We start from the raw sequence: 17,909 nt of genomic DNA on the forward strand, positions 1-17,909 counted from the left end.
TAGCTACCAAGCTTTCAATATTTTGACGTTCAGCTAGATGTCTATCTAGTTGAGTGATTATTAGATAACTCTTAGCTAGCTAGCTAGCTTTCTATCTATTTGAGTTACTTCCGGGTTGAGTGATTATTAGCTAACTCTTACCGAGCTAGCTAGCTTTCTATCTATTTGAGTTACTTCCGAGGTGAGTGATTATTAGATAACTCTTAGCTAGCTAGCTTTCTATCTATTTGAGTTACTTCCAGGTTGAGTGATTATTAGCTCAATCTTAGCGAGCTTTCTATCTAGTTGAGTTACTTCCGGATTGAGTGATTATTAGATAACTCTTAGCTAGCTAGCGTTCTATTTGAGTTACTTCCGTGTTGAGTGATTATTAGTTAACTGTTAGCTAGCTAGCCTTCTATCTATTTGAGTTCCTATCAGGTTGAGTGATTATTAGCTAACGCTAACAATGCCGGATTAAAATTTACAAATTAACTAGCTGTCTATCTCTTAGCTATTTAGCTAGCTATCTGGCTATCTACCTCGCTATCTACAGGATTAGCTGTCTAGTTAGCTATCTACTGTATTAGCTATGTATTAGCTAGCTAGCTAGCTTTCGATCTATTTCAGTTCTGGCGCGTGTGGCTGCCCACAGAAAAACTTATCCTGTGACTGTAAAGTGACCTTGAGAGTTTTGAAAGGTGCTTAGAAATGAAATGTATTATTATTAACACATTGCAAATGTAAATATGGAAAGGCCGGGGGTGCAAAAAGATGGCGCTTAAATGGAGAAAAACCCTCTGTCACAGTGGCGCTGCTGCGTCATGTCAAAAAAGGAGAACATCGCGTGTTGTTTTGCTCATTTATTGTCGACCGCTGTGAGCAACGCGAGGAAATACAAAAGGAAGATGCAGGAGAAAAGTGATTACGGTGCGCTTCAGTCCGCCCCGTCACTGCCGTTCCCAATGTCCTGAACGACGTCCTCGTCCTCTTTCGGTGTCTCCTGAGAATCCGACGGCGGCGCTTCCGAGGTCTCCATGGGCTCCTCGGTGGGTTCGGTTTCCGGCTCGGGTTGGCCTTGCGGGTCACTATCCGGCTGAAGCTCAGGCTCCGGTTCCGGTTGCTGTTCAAGTTCGGATTCAGGTGCAAGGACAGGGTCGGGTTCTGGTTCCGCTTGAGGTTCCGATTCACCTTCGGGTGTTTCATCAGGCGTCGCCATCTCCACCTATGGGACATTAAAATGGGCAAAGCGGGTCAACTTGCGCCATCATGTGAATTAAAAATACAGTGATACCTTAGTTTACGAACTTAATTGGTTCTCAGAAAGTGTGTGTAAGGCGAAAAGTGTGTATTCCAAACATTAATTTCCCATAGGAAACCATTAAAATGAGAATAATCCGTTCCCAGGTCCCCATAAAACGTAATTTTCAACTAAATAAGCCTTAAAACTACACAAAATATACCTTATTTTTTATATTATAAATATGCTATTGTATTGTAATTAAAGAAATAAACTGTACTGTATAATAAAGTTGTTTTATTTACCTTTGTGATGGTCGTTGATAGCTTGATGGAATGGATAGCTTTTTGCATAAAGTGTCTCAAGGAGCTCTGGGTTTGTCCATCTTGGAAGTTGTGATATTGCAACAGCAACAGAAGCAAGCAGACACACTAGAAACGGTTGGTCACCGTGTTTATTGGGGGACACTTGTGGTCCTTTTAGGTGACATGAAGCATATCGCCGAGCGAGTCTATTAGCTATCTAGCTGGCTATCTCACTGGCTACCTAGCTCGCTAGCTATTTGCTGCATATTAGCTATCTGGCTGGCTAGCTAATAGCTATCTATTTGCTGGCTAGTTAGCTTTCTATGAGCGGGTTGAGTGAACGCTGGCGTGTGTGGCTGCCGCTGCTCACCCAAAGAAAAACTCATCCTGTGACTGTAAAGTGACCTTGAGAGTTTTGAAAGGCGGTAATAAATGAAATGTATTATCATTATTATCTATATGCTGTTTAATAGCTAGCTGGCTATTTACCATCTAGCTGCCTGGCTATCTATATCTGTTGGCTATCGATTGGCTAGATATCTAGCTTTCTATCTATTTGAGTTACTTCCGGGTTGAGTGAAGGCTGGCGCGTGTGGCTGCCGCTGCTCACCCACAGAAAAACTGATCCAGTGAGTGTAAAGTGACCTTGAGTTTTGAAAGACGCTTCTAAATGACGTGTATTATTATTATTACAATATAATAATAATAATAATAATAATAATAATGATGATGATTATTATTGTTATTATTATTGCATTTGCCGAAAAACGGCCCAAGTGGTTTTCGTCTTTTTGCCGTTCATCGCTTTTGTAGCCACGTTAGCAGATTTTACCTCCAAGGGGACGTTGGCGATCTCCTCGGATTTGGCGAGATCCGCTTGCTCCTGCTCCATGGGTTGCTGCTCCTCCTCCTCCTCCTCTTCTTCTTCTTCTTCTGCTTCCTCCACCTGCTTCTCCACCACATGAGCGGTGATGGCGCTAGTTTCCTGCCGTTGGACTTGAACTGGCGCTTCTTCGGCAACTGTAGACGGAGGGGCTTTCTCCGTTTGGGGCAGGTCCTTCTTGACGGGCTCCGCCGGCTTGACTTCGGCTTTTTTGGTGGCTTCCAGAACCGCCATGACGGAGGCTGGGATGTGAGCTTGCTGTCGGATACAACCACGAGAAATACTCAGAAAACAGGACAATCGGTCTTCGGTTGGCGACCAGTCCAGGGTGTATACCGCCCCGTTTCGTTTTCGGACGTGGACGACACTTGCCTGATGCGGCGTGAAGGATCGGACGTGATGGAGGAGGGGTTCCCTGATCTCCGGGCAACGTTCAAAGACGGCGGCGAGCTGCGCGTGAGGCAGCTGCAGGAGGACGCTGAAGGACTGAGGTTTGGTTCTCTGGCAGCATTTGACGAAGCCCTCCCACACCTTGGGGTACTTCCACACCTACGGTGGGGGGGGGACACACAATGATGTCATGTGACCTGACAGTTGTATGTTCCGCTCCGCTCACTGGCTAAGCAACAGGAAGTGACCTGAGGTGCAGTCATGTGACTTTGACCAAATAAGGACAAGGGCGGGGCTATCTCATTCGGTTCGTTCCAAAATCAGGGATGATGGGGGTGGGGTGGGGGAGAAACATGCACACATACTGTTTTATATATACAGGTAACATCCGACTTACGACCAAGTTCCGTTCTGACCAAACGGTCGTAAGTTGAAATGGTCGTAAGTCGAAATCAATTCAAAATGTTGAATAGAGACTCGGAGGCTAAATGACTCGCAACCCCCCCCCCCCCTTCTTAAAATGCTAAAAATAGGGTATGGAGGCCGTGGTGGCAAGTATGGGTGGTCGTAAGTCGGGCTGGTCGTAAGTCGGATGTTAACTATATAAACAAACAAACAAACACATATATAGATGAAGAACGTAGCCTTCTTTCACCATCTTGAGGAATGATCGCTTGTAGGTGCTTTCTCTGCGATAATTTTACCTTGTTCCTCATCAACTGTGTTCTGTTTAGCTGGGTTGATAGCTTTTTGCATCAAGTGTACAGATGGCTTGTGCGGGTTGTTTGTGCAGCCCGATTGATGGGATATAATATTTTATATATTATTTATATTTATATTTTATATATTATTTTATTTATGATAGTACCTATGCTTGTCTGTGACTGTAAAGTGTCCTTGAGGGCTTTGAAAGGCGCTTAAAATGTAATGTATTATGATTATTTTAACCTTGCAGTCTACACTCTGCTATCAAACTATCAAAGTTGAAACTCTCTCACTGTCGTCTGCCTGTGTCTTTAATGTTTAAACCACCGCCCCCCTCACTGCTGCGTTCTTGACCAATCACGTGGCTTTAACCGAAGACTGGGGGCGGGGAATAGAGGACAAAAACAGTCGTTTGCGAACGACACATCACTCTGACGTAGCTCCGTGTACCAAAAAAGTTCCAAGGTAAAAATTTCAGAAATGTAATGTTCGTAAACCAAAAAAGTTCATAAGCTGCTTGACCTGCTTGACGATGAGCCTGGCCAGGATGTTCATAACGAAGCCGCAGAGTCGTGGGTACATGGTGAGCGACTGGATGACGGTCCTCATCAGTAGGATGGGAAGGGGGCTCTGCTCCATTAGCTGCTGCATCACCACCGCCAGAACCTCCGACGTGTACACGTTCTTCTCGCCGAAGCATAGGTTGGTGGCTACGAGTGGAGAAAAGGAAAGAAAAAAACGGGGAAGGGGGTTGAGAAACGTGGAAGGAGGGGTTTTGGTGTGCCTTGAACTCGTCACCTTTAATGATGGACTTCATGTCGCATTTGACCGAGTCGATGTTATGCAAGGCGATGAGTAGATCTCCCGGCGTCAGAGGCGACACCGACGAGCTTCCCTCACCTGGAGGAGAGCACACACACAAAAAAAAAGACCCAAGGAGACATCTAAGCCGCTGTCTGTTGCGAACGGGGTCTTCCTCCCACCCCATGAGAAGAAGCTCTTACTGTGCTGGGTGCCCAGGAGCCGGTTGAAGACCTCCTTGACCACGATTGGGTTGAGTTTGATCAGCTTGGGAAGCGCCTGGACCACTTCGTTCTTGCGCACACAAACGAAGCCCAAAAAGTTACAGTTGCGACTTAAACAGCCAGCTAGCTAATAGCTAGCTAGCTAGCCCGCTAGATAGTTAATAGATAGCCAGCTAAGTAGCCATCTAGGTGGCTAGCTAGACAACCAGCTAGATAGCCAGCCAGATAGCCAGCTAGCTAGCTAAAAGACAGCAAATAGATACTTAAAATAATAATAATAATAATACATTTCAGTTATAATCGCCTTTCAAAACTCTCAAGGTCACTTTACAGTCACAGGATCAGTTTTTCTGTGGGTGAGCAGCGGCAGCCACACACGCCAGCGTTCACTCAACCCAGAAGTAATTCAAATAGATAGAAAGCTAGCTACCTAGCCAATCGATAGTCAACAGATACCTAGCTAGATAGCCAGCCAGCTAGTGAATAGATAGCTATCTAGTTAGCTAACCAAATAGTTAGCTGTCCAGCGAGAGCTAATAGGTATCAAACAGCTAGCAAATGATAATAATAATAATACTAATAATTGGTGAGCAACACAGCTCAAATAACATCTCAACCATAGCGTCATAAATTGGCCGTAGTTGTGATATATTATATTCTATATTATGTATTATAATATTTGCTATCTATTGGCGAGCCAACTGGCTATCTAGTTAGCTATTTATTAGCTACATGGCTAGCTAGCGATCTATTAGCTAGCTAGTCACCTTTCTATCTATTCGACTTGTTCCAGGTTGAGTTTTGAAAGGCGCCTATAAATGGAATGCATTTGCTATCTATTAGCTCTGGCTAGCTAGCTAGCTATATGGCTGGCTAGCAAACTAGCTATCAATTCACTATCTAGCTGGCTGGCTATGTAGCGAGGTATTTGTTGGCTATCAATTGGCTAGCTAGCTAGCTAGCTTTCTATCTATTTGGGTTACTTACGGATTGAGTGAACAAGGTAGCCCGCTACTGGCTACCGCTGCTCACCCTTACTTATAAAGCGACCTTGAGCGGCGTTACCTTTTCAAGGCCGTTGATGACCGGGATGAGGAAGCGGACATCCGCCACGCGCTTGTGGTAAAGGTCCCGCACCCGCTCCACCAGCTCCGGGGATGGAGGCACTGCGTGGCGGGAAAGGGGGGGCAGACGTTATCCAGTCCCAGTACCGATCCAAACGTCACGGGCTTACCTTTGTCCGTCAAGATGTGCAGGCAGCGGGTTACCAACGTCTCTGCCCCCTTGGGGCAGTTTTCCACCAGAAGTAGAAGCTCGGGGGAGTTCATGCCCATTCCGCGGATCTGTTGCGCAGATCGGACGGGGTGTCAAAAGTCATTTTATGGCTCGCGCGGGATGCATTGTCGTTCCCGTTTACCCTCGTGTGTGGGGCCGTTATGAATTTGGGGAAGTCATTAGGTTTTATCCTCTCCACATATGACATATACAGCGCAAAACAAATTAACAAATAAGTAATTTTCAAATCTGAAGTAAAAAATAATGACTATTATTGTGGTTTACGTCCAAAAATACGAAATTTGGCATCAGACTTTAGCAAGCAGCATGGAATTTCACAAGTTGGATTTGCTTTAGCGGGCCGAATAAAATGATGCAGCGGGCCCAATTTGGCCCCCGGGCCTTGACTTTAACGCCTGTGATGTAAGGAATTAGCTAGATAACTGAATAGAAAGAGAGCTTACTAGCCTGCTCGCTATCAGGTTAAATTAATGAGCATGGAATGGGCTCAATCCCTAGCTAGCTACCTGGCGAGTTCAATCCCTAGCTGGCTACCTGGCTAGCTCAATCCCTAGCTAGCTACCTCAATCCCTAGCTGGCTAGCTCAATCCCTAGCTGGCTACCTGGCTAGCTCAATCCCTAGCTAGCTACCTGGTTAGCTCAATCCCTAGCTAGCTACCTGGCTAGCTCAATCCCTAGCTGGCTACCTGGTTAGCTCAATCCCTAGCTAGTTACCTGGCTAGCTCAATCCCTAGCTAGCTACCTAAAATTTGCCCCCCAGGCATTGACTTTTACACCTGTGATGTAAGGGATTAGCCAGCTAACTGAATAGAAAGAGAGCTAGCTTGATCGATCGCTAGCGCAATAGCTAGCCAGCTCAATTGCTAGCTAGATCAAACACTACCTAGCTCAATCGATAGCTAAATAATCGCTAGCTACCTAGCGCGATGAATGACAATTAAATTTCACAAGTTTGATTTGCTTTAGCGGGCCGAAAAACGTGACGCGGTGGGCCCAATTTCACCCCCGGGCCTTGACTTTGACACCCGTGGCGCAAAGCGTATCATCACTGTTGGGGGCAAACCCGCCGAGCGTTTGCGGATTCGTGATACACTTGCGGGGACTGAAAAAAAAAAAGCGCTCTGACTTACGGGGAGCTCGATGGCTCGTAGCACGCTACGCTTGATGTCGGCGATGGCTTCGGTGTAGACGGACGCCAGCTCGTGCACCAGCTTGTGGTTCAACGGCAACAGAGACAAGTAGAGGAAGAGACACTGGCGCACCGTCTCTTCGGTCCAGGGGGACGCCACCTCTGCCAGCAAAGAAAAGGCGGCGCCGTTAACCGGGTTGAGCTTCCGGATTGGCGGAGGCCGGCGGGTCCCAACCTGTGTCTTTGTCGGCTCCAAAGAGTAGCGACGGGGGGTTGGGGTGGACCAGGAGTTGCATGTAGTTGAGGGCAAACTTCTCAATGTAGTCCCGCAGGTGGTTTTTCTCGTACATCCGCTTGAGAAAAGCCAAGGCCATGGAGCGCACCTGAAAAGAGGTCCCAAACGATTGAAGAAAAAAAAAACGAATCCGACGCTGGACTTGGAATTTGGAAATGGATTTACCAACCTTCTCTTTCTCATGGGAGCTGAGATCCAGGAGCACGTGAAGGTACTGGAACTGCCTGGAAGGCCGCTTGACGATGAGTTCCTTCAGCGTGGTCATGCCCAAATACACCCGTGACTGCAGCGACAGAGGAAAAAAAAAAACGCGCAACCGCTGAGCGCCGCGCTCGACGCGTCGTCCGCCATCTTGCCGCCGTGGACTCACCTCGTCCTCGCAGTAACGCCGAATGACTTCCAGCGCCGACTCGGTGATGATGGGAGCCTCCAGGACCAGTTTGGTGAACAGTCTGACAAGTGACGACAAATGTTAGTCGGCGACGCCCGCTTGACTTTTCTTTTTCTCCATTTGAAAACAAAATTAATTCACAAGAATGAGAGAAGAAACATCAACAACAAAACCTTTGCACCATTCAATCCATGAATATCAGCCTTTGGGTTTGTGGACGATCAGAAAAAAAAAAAAAAAAAAAAAAAAAACATGTCAACCAAGACAAGGGCACTGAAAACCCTACCGGACCCTCCGCACACTGCCCACCACCTTTTCCCGCAGGTGTGCTGGATTTGGCCGGCCCAAGCAGGAAATAAAACACAAAACAAAAAACGTGTCAACCAAGACAAGGGCACTGAAAATCCTACCGGACCCTCCGCACCCTGGTCAACACCTTTTCCGGTAGTTTTTTTGGGGGATTTAACCGGCCCAAGCAGGGGGAAAAAAAACAAAACACAACCAAGGCAAGGGCACTGAAAATCCTACCGGACCCTCTGCACCCTGCTCACCACCTTTTCCGGCAGGTTTTTGGAGATTTGGCCGGCCCAAGCAGGGGTAAAAAAGAACAAAAACATGTAAACCAAGACAAGGGCACTGAAAAATCCTACTGGACCCTCCACACCCTGGACACCACCCTTTCCGCCAGTTCTTTTTTTGCCGGCCCATGCGGCAAAATCTGAACAACCCTGAAGAGTTCTCACCCTCAAACCAAAAAACGAGATTGCTTCAAAGTGAACATTGTGGAAGAGCGTGAGTTCTTTTAACCCCGACTGCGATAGATGAGCATGGAATTTCACAAGTTTGATTTGCTTTAGCGGACCGAATAAAACAATGCGGTGGGCCCGATTTGGCCCCCCGGCCTTGACTTTGACGCATATGATGTAAGGGATGAGCCAGCTAACTGAATAGAAAGAGAGCTAGCTAGCTAGCAACCAAGGGCGATGAATGAGCATGGAATTTCACAAGTTTGATTTGCGTTAGCGGACCGAATAAAACAATGCGGTGGGCCCGATTTGGCCCCGGGCCTTGACTTTGACACCTGTGAAGTAAGGGATTAGCCAGCTAACTGAATAGAAAGAGAACTAGCTGAATCGCAAGCTAGCTCAATCGCTAGATAGCTCAATCGCGTTACAGGGGGGCCATCTCACTGAATAGAAAGAGAACTAGCTCGATCGCAAGCTAGCTCAATCGCTAGCTAGCTCAATCGCTAGCAAGCTCAATTGCAAGCTAGCTCAATCGCGTTACAGGGGGGGCGTGGAAGAGGTCCTCACCCATCCTTCTGCTCGGGCTTCTCCTGCAGTCCGGAGAGCAGCGTATACAAACACTGGTCGTAGCTGTCCAGCAGTCCCGATGGCAGCTGGCTAAGGTACGTGTTGTACTCCTGGTAGAGCAGCGAGAAGGCTAACTCGCTACGGCTGCGGATGTCCTCCAAAATGAAGCGCAGGACGTCCTCTTTCATGATGCCCTCAAACTGCGTCACCAGCTTGGAGAGGAGCTTCACGCGCACCTGACGATCACAAAAACAAATACCAATCGATAGCCAACAGATACCTAGTTAGATAGCCAGCCAGCTAGATAGTGAATGGATCGCTAGCCAGATAGCTAGCTAGCAGCCAGAGCTAATAGGTAGCAAATAGCTAGCAAATGATAAGAATAATAATAATACTAATACTAATAATACATTTCACTTATAAGCGCCTTTCAAGGTCACTTTACAGTCACAGGATGGGTTTTTCTATTGGTGAGCAGTGGCAGCCACACTCAACCCGGAACTAACCCAAATAGATAGAAAGTTAGCTAGCTAGCTAATAGATAGCTCGCTAGATAGCCAGCCAGCTAGATAGTGAATATATAGCTAGCTAACCAGCCAGATAGCTAGCTAGCCAGCCAGAGCTAATAGAAAGCAAATAGCTAGCAAATAATAATAATAATAATAATAATACATTTCATTTATAAGCACCTTTCAAAATTTCAGTCAGGCGCCATACCATCGTGACATCCGAACCAACCTGATCTTTGATCCTCTCCTCTTTCATCTGGAACTGCTTCATGTCACAAAGAGGACACAGCAAGTGCCGAAGAATGAATGACTGTGTCTTTTGTCATATTATTTGTCATTTAGGTTTTTCTTTGTATTTTTGACTTCAAGATGGCGCCGCGAGAGTGGCAGCTCCTGTATTTTACTATTCGCTAGCCTATCTATTCGCTAGCTAATAGCTATCTATTCGCTAGCTAATAGCTATCTATTCACTAGCTATTAGCTGTCTCTTCACTAACTAATAGCTATCTATTCGCTAGCTAATAGCTATCTATTCACTAGCTAATAGCTAGCTATTAGCTATCTATTCTCTAGCTATTAGCTATCTATTCGCTAGCTAATAGATACATATTCGATAGCTAATAGCTATCTATTCGCTAGTTAATAGCTATCTTTTCATTTCGGCTTTTCCCTTCAAGGGGTCGCCACAGCAAATCAGTGTCCTCCATCTTTAGAGGTTTGATCCACATGTTTGTTTTGGCCAAGCTTTTACGTCGGATAGCTATCTATTCGCTCGCTATTAGGTATCTATTTGCTATCTATTCTCTAGCTCTTAGCTATCTATTCACTAGCTAGTCGCTCTCTATTCGCTAGCTAGCTAGCTTGCTATCTATTTGAACTGTAAAGTGACCTTGAGTTTTGAAAGGTGCTTAGAAATGAAATGTATTATTATGATGATGATGATGATGATGATGATTATTATTATTATTATGATTATTATAGGCATGATTGATGCATCTTTGACAATGTGAGGGGATTTCTCGTCCTCCAGAGTCCCCCCCCCCCGGCGGCCCTCGGCTTACATGGGACATGCCACTTTGAGTGATGATCTTTTCCGAGTGCAGGATGCGCTTGACGGTCTTGGACGTTAAGCGTTCCATCTGCGTCTCGGATAAGGGCTGGATCACGTCGGCCAAGCGGAAGACTTTCTTCCTGCCGGTCATTCCCGCCAATCTGGGGCAATGGGGGGGAGGGGGCAAAAACGCTCCTCAGGACGCGTTTCGGTGGACATGTGATATCGTCGGCGGCGATCCTGACTTGGTTTGCGCCGACGGAAGGATGGGCTCGGGGAGCCTCTTGACGGTGGGGGCCTTTTCTTTTTCCGGGAAGCCCCCCACCACCGAGATGGCCTGGCCCACCATCTCTTTGCGCTTGATCAGAGGGTCCTTGATGCCCGGCTCCTCGGCTTGGGGGTGCTCCTTCTCTCTGGCTTTGCACTCCTCCAGTCCTGTCCACAGAGTAAAAACAAAAACAAACAATTCCCAGGGTGTCCAAAGGGCACTCGTCATTCGGATTAAAAATCAAATCTGATATGATAATAGACCGTAGCTCGCGGGTGTCCAAGTAGAGGCCTGGGGGCCAAACGTGGCCCGCCACATCATTTTATTCGGCCCACCAAAGCAAATCAAACTTGTGAAATTTCATGCTCGTCGATTGAGCTAGCTAGCTAGCTCTCTTTCTATTTAGCTTGCTAGCTCTCTTTCTATTTAGCTAACTGGCTAATCCCTTACATAACTGGTGTCAAAGTCAAGGCCCAGGGGCCAAATGTGGCCCACCACATCATTTTATTGGGCCCGTCAAAGCAAATCAAATTTGGGAAATTCCATGCTCATCGATCGAGCTAGGTAGCTAGCTAGTTCTGTTTCTATTTAGCTAACTGGCTAATCCCTTACATAACTGGTGTCAAAGTCAAGGCCCAGGGGCCAAATCTGGCCCACCACATCATTTTATTGGGCGCGTCAAAGCAAATCAAATTTAGGAAATTCCATGCTCATCGATCGAGCTAGGTAGCTAGCTAGATAGCTCTCTTTCTATTTAGCTAACTGGCTAATCCCTTACATAACTGGTGTCAAAGTCAAGGCCTAGGGGCCAAATGTGGCCCACCACATCATTTTATTGGGCCCGCCAAAGCAAATCATATTTGGGATAATGTCATGTTCATCGATCGAGCTAGCTGGCTAGCTAGTTCTCTTTCTATTTAGCTAGCTGGCTAATCCCTTACATCACAGGTGTCAAAGTCAAGACCAGGGGGCCAAATCTGGCCCACCACATCATTTTATACGGGCCGCGGCAAATCAAACTTGTGATATTGCATGTTCATCTAACGAGCTAGATAGTGAGATAGCCAGCGATTGAGCTAGCTAGTAGCTCTCTTTCTATTCAGCTATCTGGCTAATCCCTTACAAAGGACCGACCTGGGCCGATCCCAGCGGCGGTCATCTGCGTGGCCATCAGGCGGGCCAAATGCTTGATTTGGGCATCGGTGCCGGCCGACTCCACGGGCGTGTACGTGGCCTGGAAGGATGCCGGCATGGTGTCTGGCAGATACACCATGCTGATCAGCACCTGCGCAGAGAGACTAGCGTTAGCCCAAAACGCCACGCTAATAGCGCGCTCGTCCCCCCCCCCCCTGTGGTGGCTCACCAAATTGGCGACGTTCTCGGCGTTGAGGAGCGGGCGCAGGAAGTCGGCGGTCAGGTCGATGGCCGACTGCGCGGCCGGAATCGGAGCGGGCTTGGGGGCGGAGTGAGGAACCGGCTCCTCCTTGTCCTCGTCGTCTTCCATCAGGGTTTGCTCTGAACGCACGGCGGCAAAGTCAGGAGGGCGGCGAGGGACGCAACGGGGACCTCCGGCGGGCGCTCACCCAACTTGACCTTCTTGCCGTCGGCGTACTGCTCGTGCCGCGACCTCTTGCGCTGCTCCCTCGGCGGCGGCGTGCAGCGTGTGATCTCGCTCTGGGGCATGCCAAGGTCCAGCAGCAAGGTGCCGATCTGGCCCTGGAACTCCAGACTGGACGGATGCTTGAGCACCGCAACCAGGTGCAGCTTCAGGTTCTTTCGCACGCTGCTCACCTGCGACTTGGCCAAGGTTGGCGGAAGATTCGCTTCAAGGAACGAAAAAGCAAAACGTTTCATTTCACGGCTCGGAAATGGAACTGGAGGGTCAATGTCGGCCGCTTCCTGACTCACCGTGTAAGGTCTCGTACGCCTGAACCACCTTGGACATGAAGACGGGTCTCTGGCGGGCGATGGTGGCCAGGGAGCCCAGGGCGGTGGTCAGGTTGATGCTGGAAATGGCCGGATGCGCCATGAACTTCAGCAGCTTGTCCAGAGCCGATTTGCCCTCCTCGCACAAAACATCTACACAGGAAATCGCCCGCATAGGATTAATCAATTAAGAATTCACGCATAATTCTAAACGCTCAAAAAACCTTGAAAAAAAAACTATGCTAGCCATATATCGGAGCTAAGCTTCCACAATTAACCAGGAAGTCATGAATGGGAGCCAATTTCATTCTTTGACTGCTCTATATCCATGACGGACGGACAGACGGACGGATGCACTGGGGAAGTATGACTTGGTGAAGAACATCCGCAAATAATTGACACAAATGAGAATAAAAAACTTTCAAGAATGCAAAAACAATTACAACAAACAAATAAATCATACATCAAATAAATAAATAAGTGAATGGATGGACGGTAAACAGACAGACCAGACGAAACCGACCAGACCAGACAAGACAGACAGACCAGACAAACCAGAACAGACAAGACAGACCAGATCCGATCAGAAATACTTGACCAGACCAGACTGACCAGACCAGACTCACCAGAACAGACAAGACAGACCACATACCAGACAGACCAGACCATAGACAGACAAACCAGACCAGGCTGACAGTCCAGACAGACCAGACAACCAGGCTGAGCAGTCCAGACAGACCAGACTGACCAGAACAGAAAAGACAGACCAGACCAGGCTGACCAGTCCAGACAGACCAGAATGACCAGAAAAGACAACACAGACCAGACCAGACAAACCTGAGCGATCAGTCCAGACGGACCAGACAAGACAAATCAGACCAGACCAGACAAGAAAGACCAGACAGACCAGACAGACAGACAGACCGACCAGATGAGACAAGACAGACCAGACAGACCAAACAGACCAGACCAGACCCGCGAGGGTTCTTGTCTGCCTACCGTAGTGGATGTACATGTGATCTTTGGGTACTTTGTCCAAGCTGATGTCACTCTCCTGGCGCTTGGGCACATCCGAGTCGAGCACGCGAGGCGACAGGGTGACGATGAGCGACTCGGTGAATTTGATGGCGTGAGTGCGCACGCCATCGTTCTCAGAGTCCAGCAGAGCCAGGATGTCGCCCTTCATCTGCGTCATCATCTCCCAGCAGGCCTCCTGCATTTCCGACACCACTTTGGCTCGCACTAGCCACTGTGGGAAAGGGGTGGGGTGTTTGTCAACAAGGTCTCAAACCGATCCATTGATGATCATTGAGTGATACCTCAGCTTACAAACGCCTTAGCTCACAAACTTTTCACCTCACGAACATTAAATTCGCGAGCATATAGTCTTGGCTGACAAAGTACTTTTCGGCGGACGAACCAAACCACACGCCGCCTGGGAGACTAGTTATCATCACCCCCATTCTTTGAGTGCAGTCGTGGTTTGTTATCGAGTTGAGTACTTTTGCTATTATGGGACCGAAAAAGACCCCAACACAGGCTAGTGTCAAGGCGGAGAGGACACAAAACAAAATGACGGTCGAGCAGAAGAAGGAGATCATCGAAAAACACCAACGAGGTGTGCGTTTGTGTGACTTAGCATCCCAGTACCAGTATGCTAAGTCGACCAATGCTACGTGTGGCTAAGGGTGTTTCTGTGTTGTCTAAGCAACGGTCTCAGGCAATAGAAGAGGTTGAAAAACTTCTGTTGAGTTGGATTAATGAAAAGCAGCTCGCAGGGGACAGTGTAAGTGAGGGTATTATTGCCGATCAAGCACGGCAACCTCACTCGGATATCATCAAGAGCCAACGACATCGACCATCACAAAGGTCAATAAAATGATGATGATGATGATGATGATTATTATTATACAGTACAGTTTATTTATTTAATGACAATACAATAACACATTTATTATACACAAAATAAGGTATATTTTGTGTAGTTTTAAGGCTTATTTAGTAGAAAAGTATGTTTTATGGGGACCTGGGAAGGCATTATTCTGATTTCAATGGTTTCCTATGGGAAATGAATGTTTGGAAGACACACTTTTCACCTTACACACACTTTCTGGGAACCGATTAAGTTCGTAGGCTGAGGTATCACTGTAGTTGCATCAAATTGCATTGCACCCGCTAAAATGCTAAAATGCTAAAATGCAAATATTTTCACCAGGCTACACTTTGCCTGAGTTGTTTTGAAATCATTTAGGGCAGGGGTGTCAAAGTCATTTTTTGCCGCGGGCCACATTGTAGTTATGGTTTCCTCTCGAGGGCCGTTATGAATTTGGGGAACCCATTAGAATGTTTAAATCCCTTCAAATATTACATATAGAGCACACAGCAAATTAATGAATAACTCATTTTCAAATCTGAAGTCAAGAATAATGACTTTTATTGTGGTTGACATCCAAAAATATGAAATTTTGGCTCAGATTTTAGCAATCATCATGGAATTTAACAAGTTTGATTTGCTTTCGCGGGCCGAAAAAAAATGCTGTGGCGGGCCGGATTTGGCCCGCGGGCCTTGACTTTGACACCCCTGATTTAGGGCATGCATGTGTTAATTGAAGGTCCAAAACCATACCTGCAGCGTCACTTTGTAAATCTGCGTGAGTGTGAGAATAGCTTTCTTCACCACGTTAACGCTTTCGTCCTTGAGCAGCATGTTCAAGTTTGCGATGAGCCTGAGGAGCAGCTCATTGTCTCTTTTACTGGAAAAACCAAAGAAAAGAAAATAAAATAAAAACAGGAGTAGGAAAACAATCAATGACTGGAATACAGAATCACCCACCATGCTTCTTCGATAAAGCCGATGACAAACTTTCGCACTTCAATGGATTTGTCCGTCTGAAAGGCGATTAACTCCTGAAAGAAGAAGAAAACAATCTTCAGTGCATCATGGCGTCATGATCAGACGCATGCTAATGTGCACCCTTACGTCCAGGAAATTGTCAAGGAGGGATGGATCTTTGTTGATGATCAGCTCCTGGACCTGGAAAATGAATCAGAAAACAAAATCAGAATCATCTTTATTGCCAAGTATGTAGACCACACAAGGAATGTCTCCGGTAGAACACGCTGCACTAGTATCATCCTCAGAAAAATGGAGGCACTATACAGTTCTATTTGGGTTACTGTTTTGAGAGTTCATGGCGACGGGGGAAGAAGCTGTTTAAATTCCTGCTGGATTTGCTGCGCATGCATTGGGAGTTGCTGGAAAAGGTGATGGGCAGGGTGCGGAGGGTCCAGTAGGATTTTCCATGCCCTGGTTTGGATTCTTGCAGTGTGCAAGTCCTCGAGAGTGGCTAGGGTGGTGCTAATGATAAAAAAAAAACTCCACTTAAAAAAAAAATCAGCGAGCAACACTTTTGTGCAAACACCATCAGGGATGCATTTGGGAAATTTAAAAAGGAGCCAGTTGTGTCTGAAAAAGGGGCCAAATTGAACCGCGGAATTGTCGCGGCTTGGAATTGAAGCGGATTTATGTGGGACAGAAGATGTGAGACAATCTCTCTTCGCCAATGGATGCTACATGTTTCGTCAATGGATGCTACATGTTTCGTCAATTGATGCTGCGTGTTTGCGTTCAACATTTAGCTTGTAGTAAACGTGTACATTCCACCATGACGTCCCTGATCCACTGCTGAAAAGGATGCTTTGATCCTCTCCTCTTTCATCTAGAACTGCTTCATGTCACAAAGAGGGTAGAACAAGTGCTGAAGAATGAACGACTCTCTGTGTCTTTGTGCTATCATATTTGTTATTTAGTTGTTGTTTTGTTACTTCCTGGTTGAGTGAACGCTGGGGCGTGTGGCTGCCGCTGCTCACTCGCAGAAAAAAATATCCTTTGACTGTAAACTTTACAGTCACAGGATATTTTTTCTGCGGGTGTACAGTGTAAAGTGTCATTGATAGTTTTGAAAGGCGCTTATAAATGAAATGTATATTATTATTATTACTTTTAAAACGTGAAAAATTGAATCTTTTAAAGGGAAATAGGACTCCGTTTTCAAGGATGATCAGACAGACCTGTTTGAGCACGGCCAGCTTGACATCTGTGGGAATCAAGGCAGCCTGATTCAAAAGATCCACCACCTGAAAGCAAGACAGTTTCAGTCCACTTTGACGTCGAAACCACACTAGAATCACATTTCGCACAATAAAGTGGCTTGAGAATCACAGTTCGAGAAAGTTATGTTAACCTTCTCACTGGTGGTCATGTCGATGACTTTGCGTGCGTCTCCGTCTTGCGCGGAGAACGCCATGATGCCGTCCGGGCTTCCTTTATTTACGACGCGTAGAAAATAACATTTCCCATATTCTGATGACACACACATAAAACAGACACGAGTGAATTAAAAGAAAGACAACCACGAGTCGGAAGTGACAATGGACACAAATTGAAGTGTTTACTGCTAACATGCTAACTAGGGCCATGCTAACGAGCGAACACAGCGATACAATTGGAAGAATTCAACAGCCACGGATCCCTAAAACAACACGCGGGCATTCTGAAACATGTATTTAATAATTTTAATACCTTAGATTGAAGGAAAACGAAGCTTAGTTGGTTGCCAGTCTGTGAATGAAGCAGCTTCAGGTATGGAGCCGCCGTCTTTTTCTTCTTCATGGGTTGAAACTAGAAGCGCGTAGACAACAACTGCCCCCCAGCGACATTCGTTGCTCATTACAGGAGAGGATTTTCAGATGAGATAATAATAATAATACTTTTCATTGATAAGCAACTTTCAAAACTCTCAAGGTCATTTTGCAGTAACAGGATACGTTTTGCTGTGGGTGAGCAGCGGCAACCACATTCGCCAGTGTTCATTAAACCCGTAAGTAACTCAAATCGATAGAAAGCTATCTAGCTAGCTAATGATCACTCAATCCAGAAGTAACTCAAATCGATAGAAAGCTAGCGAGCTAAGAGTTAGCTAATGACCACTCAACCCAAAAGTAACTCAAATAGATAGAAAGCTCGCCAGCTCACTAAGAGTTAGCTAATAATCACTCAACCCGGAAGTAACTCAAATCAATAGAAAGCTAGCTAGCTAAGAGTTAGCTAATAATCACGCAACCCAAAAGTAACTCAGATAGAAAGCTAGTTAACTAGCTAAGAGTTAGCTAATAATCACTCAACCCGAAAGTAATGCAAACAG

At 46.5% G+C, this 17,909-nt stretch overlaps 1 protein-coding gene across 1 annotated transcript; it reads right to left on the reverse strand.

Moving 5' to 3' along the window:
- Window positions 1-827: 827 nt before the first annotated feature.
- sympk (symplekin) lies at window positions 828-17,439 on the reverse strand. The gene is made up of 26 exons (XM_089001888.1): window positions 17,288-17,439; window positions 16,950-17,068; window positions 16,777-16,842; window positions 15,686-15,739; window positions 15,539-15,612; window positions 15,332-15,458; window positions 13,705-13,954; window positions 12,688-12,858; window positions 12,363-12,602; window positions 12,143-12,294; window positions 11,914-12,064; window positions 10,757-10,946; window positions 10,522-10,672; window positions 8,952-9,187; window positions 7,618-7,699; window positions 7,417-7,530; window positions 7,188-7,335; window positions 6,954-7,114; window positions 5,762-5,870; window positions 5,593-5,693; window positions 4,507-4,597; window positions 4,301-4,402; window positions 4,025-4,212; window positions 2,780-2,956; window positions 2,357-2,665; window positions 828-1,204 (listed from the first exon to the last, which is right to left on the reverse strand). The coding sequence occupies exons 2-26, from the start codon at window positions 17,010-17,012 to the stop codon at window positions 917-919; spliced, it is 3,795 nt and encodes a 1,264-aa protein (XP_088858014.1). The 5' UTR covers window positions 17,013-17,068; window positions 17,288-17,439; the 3' UTR covers window positions 828-916.
- Between the last annotated feature and the right edge of the window lie 470 nt (window positions 17,440-17,909).

Source organism: Hippocampus bargibanti, linkage group LG08 (assembly GCF_051943395.1).
Source record: "Hippocampus bargibanti isolate YZ-2025 linkage group LG08, ASM5194339v1, whole genome shotgun sequence".
Classification (NCBI taxonomy): domain Eukaryota; kingdom Metazoa; phylum Chordata; class Actinopteri; order Syngnathiformes; family Syngnathidae; genus Hippocampus; species Hippocampus bargibanti.

Excerpts from the sequence above, each read along its gene's own strand:
- sympk (XM_089001888.1), bottom strand. The coding sequence starts at position 17,012 with ATGGCGTTCTCCGCGCAAGACGGAGACGCACGCAAAGTCATCGACATG. Across the intron at positions 9,188-10,521 it reads CTCAAAGTGGCATGTCCCAT|GTGCGCGTGAAGCTCCTCTC; the intron begins GTAAGCCGAGGG and ends TGTGATCGTCAG. Across the intron at positions 5,871-6,953 it reads TACGAGCCATCGAGCTCCCC|ATCCGCGGAATGGGCATGAA; the intron begins GTAAGTCAGAGC and ends TCTGCGCAACAG.